A 6,776-nucleotide genomic window follows, 5' to 3' on the forward strand; every position below is an offset into this window, starting at 1 on the left:
AAAAATAATTTAAAGCTTAATTTCTATATCTATAAACTTTTAAGATTAAATTTTTTTCTTTTTTATAAAATTTTTACTAAGAAATTTTTTTTGAAAATTAAAAATTCTAACATTAATTTTAATATGATAGCTTTTGTGATTGCAAATGAATATACATCCAATATAAGTTACGTATTTCTTTACGTATAAAATAAAAACGGATACATGAATAAAAACATATATATATATATATATATAATCATAAATTTTTATTTCCATACACATTCGTGATTGTTTTGATAATAAATTCAATAATTTGCAACAAAGAAGGAAGAAGAGAAATTTCTATAGCACTGTGTTTCAGGATATTCGAATCTCATGCACAATACGTGGATGTAACATAGATAGCTTCTAGAAATAAGCTGCTGCGCATGCTTGCGTTATGTCTTATAATTCGTATATTATATGGCAATATCCTAAATTTATGAAAAAAATCTTAAGAATGTAAGATTGCGTTATATGCTTGAAATACTCCAGAAGCAACTTCTACAGACCGAGATTTCAGGGATAGCTGTAATGAAAAAGAGAAGAAATGATTATGACAAGAAATGCTGAAAGAAACTTGTGGTAAAATATAATATAAAGTAAATATACAAGATATGTAGGACATTATAATCTTTCTATGCGATTATTTTAAAAACTGTTAGAAAAATTAAAATGAGATATTATTTACGAACGCATACCGTAACATCAGGGTTGCCTGGCTGAATTTTCAACTCGTTTAACACCCAGACATTGTTTGTCAATTTGAGAGATTGATAAAGCATATCTTGCCCTTCCACGTTCCTCTTGGCAATTGTAAAGACATTGTTTTGTTGCATTTTTTGCACAACTTGATCCGCAGTCAATATTACTCCATTTAGCGTATATTGTACCTGCAAGTGATACGTGTGTATTTCTTGAACATTAAAAGTAATCTTCAATTTATAAATCTCATTATATATTCTATCTATTGGTATATTGAAAAAAAATCCATGAAATAGAATTATACCTCATTTTGTGCAGGTATGTCTTTCCAAGTCGAAAGAAATACTCTTTTATCTAATTGGCCATCTTCCACGAAGTATACATTCATGGGTACTATACACGCGAAATAGAAAACGTCGATGTTGTTTTTGATAGCAACTTGAAGATTGTTCAAGGGTTCCATGCGTTGCACCGCGCCCGCAGTGGACAATATAATGCTCGCTTCTATACTCGCTCCGGGATTGAGAGGAGCTGGTACTTGCAAGGGGGCCGCCGGCGTCAGTCCGAAACTATTCTTATTGAGCTGTATCGCGAATCCTCCCATAGGTTGCATTGCCTTATTCGTGAAAGTCATGTCCATGCTAATTTGCCCGTTCCTGCAACATCGACAAATCGTACATCATATAACATTATGTAATAACATATACTTATTTATAATCGGGTGAATGCGTTAAATATGCCTTATGTTAATTATTTAAATCGTTAATTTAAATATTCTAAACTTACTTTCTCGAGAAAGTGCCCCAGATATCAAAACCCTTGCCCTTTTCGGCTGGTAGCCAATTAATCTTAGGAGGTATGTAAGATGTGGGACCTTGGTTGAAGCCGAATATATCGCCGAGGAGACCCGTTGTACTTTGGGAAACGACTGGCGCAGGGTTCGTGTGATCGGTGTTGCTCAGAATTCCATCTAAACCGCCTCCGAGAAGATCCAGTCCTAATCCCGTGGACTGTGGAGCAGGTACCGATGGAACTATCGCCGGTCCACCTGGAAAACGGCGTTCAATATATTATCTGCCTTCTCTTACTTTTTCATTGTTATTATTATTATATTTTAATTTTTCGATTATATACGGGAAGGGGATCAAAATTAAAAAAAAAAAATATATATATATATATATAGAAAAAAATCAAATAATTGTTGTCACAGTTATACAATGGATATATTTGTCATTTGCGATTAAGAAAATAAAAAAAAGAAATAACTCCGACAAACTTGCAATTTTTTTCATATTAATACGTTGATTGCCACACTGAGATATCTGATATGATTTCTGCAAAATCAAAATTCACAGACTGCTGTATACGACGCGTCGCGCGTATCGTATATATAGTAAATAATAATAATAATAATCTCTCTCTCTCTCTCTCTCTCTCTCTCTCTCTCTCTCTCTCTCTCTCTCTCTCTCTCTCTCTCTCTCTCTCTCTCTCTCTCTCTCTCTCTCTCTCTCTCTCTCTCTCTCTCTCTCTCTCTCTCTCTCTCTCTCTCTCTCTCTCTCTCTCTCTCTCTCTCTCTCTCTCTCTCTCTCTCCCTCTCCTCTCTCCCTCTCTCTCTCTCTCTCTCTCTCTCTATTTATATATATATATATATATATATATATATATATATATATATATATATATTTAATTGCAGCTTTGTATTTCATTAAAATTTAGGCCGTATAAAGTTTTCTTGTACGGTCCTAAAATTATTCCAAATTGCTCTTCCTAGTATTTAATATTTATTTTTATTTCTAATATTTTCTCTATTGTGCGTAGGATCTTAATGTAAGCCAATATCTTAAACAAAATAAATGACGGACATCATTTTGTACTGAAAAGTATCTCAATAGCCATCGAATCGTCAGGGCCTATATTATAGTAACTTGTATTCATCTAATTTTTTTTATAATGTCAAAAAGACAGAGAAGAAAATAGTATGATAAATGATACAGTTAGCAGTGAAAGCTATGGATACCGATAATATATCGTTACTGTTAAGTTACTGTTAAGCTAACATAAGTAAAACCGTCACCAACAAATTGTTTACGCGAAAATTTACGGGTCACCTACATCTGAATGACACGGTAGTCAACGTGTTAAAGCAAAATTAGGACATTTGCAATACATTAAATTTTTTATTATTAGTTTTATTATTTATCATTACTTTTTTATTGTTGTTATATTTTAATTTTCCGATTATATACAGAGAAGGGGTGGGGAAGGGGGATTCAAATAAAAACGGTAGATAAATTTTTAATAACTGTATATCAGATATAGATGCAAAAACATGTGTTTATTTTTCAACATAATCATTCCCGAGCTCAAAGCAACGGTTTTGTTTTAGCCAACAGTGAACTAAAGAGTGAATACTCTGTGCTTGCTTCAACATAACAACACACATCCTTATTCCGCTCATAGGATAGCACCTTTGAATTTTCACATTTTTCTCTCTTAGAGTTTTCAAAAATCATCTTAGTGGCACAAATAGCGTATTCGAGTGACCGGATTTTGATCCATTCCAGATCAATTAATCACTATTTTACTATAAATTCAAGTCTTTTATTGGCAATGACGTCATTAATCAATGTTGGATCGATCAAAATCCGTTCACTCAAAAACACTAAAAGTTTCGAGACAATAATGAAGTCAAAAAGGCGGTTTACACATCTGAAAGACTTTTTCACAGGCTATTCACAGTTTTAGTGCATTATTGGCGCAATTGATCTTGGAGGTGATTATATTGAAAAATAAATACATGTATTTGCATCTAATATACAGTTATTAAAAATTTATTTGCAGTTTTTGTTTGAACCTTCCTTATATATTATGCGAACTAGGATACTTACCGATGTCCATGCTGAGAAGATCACCTATCAGGGAGTCCTGAGCGGGTATAACTTGTGCGTGAGACTGTGTGGTTGCGCGATTAGAATCCTCGTTCGAATTGCTTCTAGCCGGCAATGATTTCCTGGTGCCTGCGGCTCTGCCCTCTACAAATGCTGTGGGAGGTTTATGGTACACGGACGCTAAACTCGAGATATGGCAAATCAATTCATCCAACAACGTCGGTTCTAATAGATCCGTCTCCTCCGAGATGAGAGGTTTCTCCGCGAGCACCACCTCCTTAGCTGCCGCTGGATCGGTGCTGAGTAATCGCCAGTAGATAAAGCCGCGATCTCGCAAATCGGGATTGTCGGAATCCTGTGTCGCTAAACTGAGCACTTGCTGAACCAATTCCTGCGTATCCGTAGGTCTCTTGAGGAACAGTTTCACGATCGCTGTGAGCAGTTGCAGTTGCACTTGCGTATTCTCATCATGGAATCCCTCAAGGAAGCTCTCCAGTAACTCATCCGCGTTGTCAATACGTTCCGCATATTCGCCAATAATCCAAATCATAGACGCACGGGCTTCAGGCTCGTCAAGCGTGTCCAGATTTTCGCACAGAGTTGAAATTATGCTCTCATACTTGTTAGGATACTTGCGGAAGATATCCTTTATCACTACAATCGCTTCTTGAACGACGTAGTTTACCTAAAAATCGAGAAATTAAAGTATGGATGACGAAGAATTTGAAAATAAGATTATAAAGATTATAAGAAGATAATCTTATAAAATTGATCATCACAAGCGCATTTGTGAAACTTGAAGAAACTTATTCCAAGACACTGTGTGGCATCTTTTTTATCTGATTACCTTAGTTTGAATCAGATCTAGCAACGTAGAGACGCAACGCTCCGCGGACGGCTCGACTTTTATGGCGCAGCGACCGATAGCCCTCACAGCCTTTCTCACAAAATCTACATCAACTTCGGTAGCGTATTCCTTCAGCTCAGACAAGACCTGCGCAATATTAGCTTGCGATGCTAAACGGATCATAATATCCAACTTCTCCAGTTTCACATATATCGGATCATTGTACTTGACAAAGAATACTTTCATCTCGTGTTTCAGAATATCGGGTCGCTTTTGCACGATGAGATTGATATTTCTCAATGCGACGTATTGAACCTCCGGTTCGGAGCTCAATAATGTGACCAGAGGCGGCGCCAATTTCTTCGTGAGCGTACCGACGAAATCTGACTCGGATTGCAGCATTTCCATGAGTTTCATCAATACCTAAAATCATATTGAAGCGCCAATCCGATATGAAATAATCCTTTCGCTTCTAAAATACTTGAAAGAATTCAAAAGAAGAAATTAGTATGGCTTTTTTTTAATTTTTAAATTCTGAATCAATATAATTGTTAAGAAAAACTTACGTTATTAAAGGATTCTTCATTTATTCATAATATACCTACTTTGACAGCGGAAAGCACGACTGCAGCGTTAGCGTGTGCCAGACGAGGAGTGATTCGTTCGCAAATACTTTGCGCCTCGCGATCGTCTTTGGGCGAATAATTCGCCAATGAATCCAGGATGAAAACCTGACCCCATTCCGTACATTCATTGAGCGCCGTCAGTAATTTGTTTATCGTCTGCGCGTTCATCTCCACCAACGGTTGACCATTCGGACTAGCTTCGTTGATCTCGGATAGTGCAGCCACCGCATTTGCGACCACCTAATAACAATCGTCGTACATACATATTATCGTACTATTCACAGCATTACCCTTTTCAGACAGCGGATAATTAGGTGATTTTAATCTTTAATCTCTGTTTAATAACAAATATAATTCTTTCTTACTATTTTTCAAATATAATAGAGTCTTAAGAGAGAGAAACGCCATTATTCGCTACTGTTCAGAATGTACCACGCTCCGAAAAGAAAGCTTATGTACCATCGGGTTGCTGTCGGACAGAAGATCTTTCAATTGGTCCAGAAATCCTTGGTCCTCGACTAAGGCTGCGTTAATGTCATAAAGTTTCGCGACGCACACGGCTGCGGTCTTGCGCACATATGGGTCCTCGTCCTTCAGGCACTTACGCAGCGGCTCGCATAGATACTCCGTTATCTTGTCGACGCGTATACAGCCCATCGTGCGAACTGCTAGCGCGCGAATCAGCGGGTTTGGGTCCTCGCAGTCCTGCGCAAAAATCGGGCAAGCCAGGGATTCAAGTCTAGTCACAGTAATGGCTATCTATCTCAACCCATGAACTTTAACAAAGTAGAAAGTAGCATTGGTACCTTTGTCATCGGAGATGTCGCTAGCTCCTTTTGCGTGTCAGAACGAAAAAGGTCAAATTGGTCACCGTCACCATTTTGCATTAAGTGTTAAATATTATACTTATCAGCCATTTAAAATAGTGTGTAATCGAGAACTGATCATTTTTTAAAGAGCACGAGGTATTTCATTCTTCGTAAGTTTTTTTTTTTCCTTTATTTTGTAACTGTTGCTGGTGTAACTTGTGAATAAAGGATCAAGATACGAGTGTTACATCGATATTAGCACCATGCAAATGAATAATAATTTGAATATATCCTCTATATTTACAAATATTTATATTATTTCATCATATCATATGAAGTATTATTTACAACACGGATTATACATTCATTAGGTACATCGAAATTTTGAGTAAAATACAAATTGCGTGCAAATTGGTAGATATGATCTTTATACAAGCACCAATTGGTAATGCAATCATACATATGAAATAAAATATTTGAGAAATCACAATTTTCATGCTGCTGCACATTAAAATTCATGAATAAGGAATTAACATTTGAATCTATATCATTCTTCAATTCAAAATGGTATTCGCAATTTAAAAATCGGTTTAATATATTTATATAGCTACGAAAAAATGTACAATTTGTTTCAAATGTTTCGGATATAGATTAACATTTACGTGATCTTTCAGAAGAAAAAGTTACATGCTGAAAGCGCGAAAAAACAAGATGTAGTAACAGTGCATTTAGCGTGAATAGCTAATATGAAAGTAACATATGTATGAGACTTTAAATTATCCATTTAATTTTGGTACGCGCTAATTATAAGTATACAGATCGATATAATAATGTAACTAACGAAAAGTACATTCTGGAATTTGGTTTCGTAATAATGTTC

General features: G+C 35.9%; 1 protein-coding gene across 4 annotated transcripts in view; it reads right to left on the reverse strand.

Moving 5' to 3' along the window:
• Positions 1 to 225: 225 nt before the first annotated feature.
• The window catches only part of AP-1-2beta (adaptor protein complex 1/2, beta subunit), an 11,903-nt gene continuing 5,352 nt past the window's right edge, over positions 226 to 6,776 (reverse strand). For 3 of the 4 annotated variants that reach the window (XM_012361061.2, XM_012361063.2, XM_012361060.2), the window contains 9 exons: positions 5,894 to 5,920; positions 5,547 to 5,792; positions 5,067 to 5,327; positions 4,462 to 4,884; positions 3,615 to 4,299; positions 1,513 to 1,774; positions 1,031 to 1,382; positions 723 to 914; positions 226 to 550 (listed from right to left, as the gene is read on the reverse strand). In XM_012361061.2, the coding sequence (XP_012216484.1) occupies positions 476 to 550; positions 723 to 914; positions 1,031 to 1,382; positions 1,513 to 1,774; positions 3,615 to 4,299; positions 4,462 to 4,884; positions 5,067 to 5,327; positions 5,547 to 5,792; positions 5,894 to 5,920 (2,523 nt within the window). In that variant the 3' untranslated portion in view covers positions 226 to 475. The remainder of the gene's footprint in view (positions 551 to 722; positions 915 to 1,030; positions 1,383 to 1,512; positions 1,775 to 3,614; positions 4,300 to 4,461; positions 4,885 to 5,066; positions 5,328 to 5,546; positions 5,793 to 5,893; positions 5,921 to 6,776) is intronic. The other variant, XM_012361062.2, reaches the window with a different exon arrangement.

Source organism: Linepithema humile, chromosome 1 (assembly GCF_040581485.1).
Source record: "Linepithema humile isolate Giens D197 chromosome 1, Lhum_UNIL_v1.0, whole genome shotgun sequence".
Taxonomy (NCBI): Eukaryota; Metazoa; Arthropoda; class Insecta; order Hymenoptera; family Formicidae; genus Linepithema; species Linepithema humile.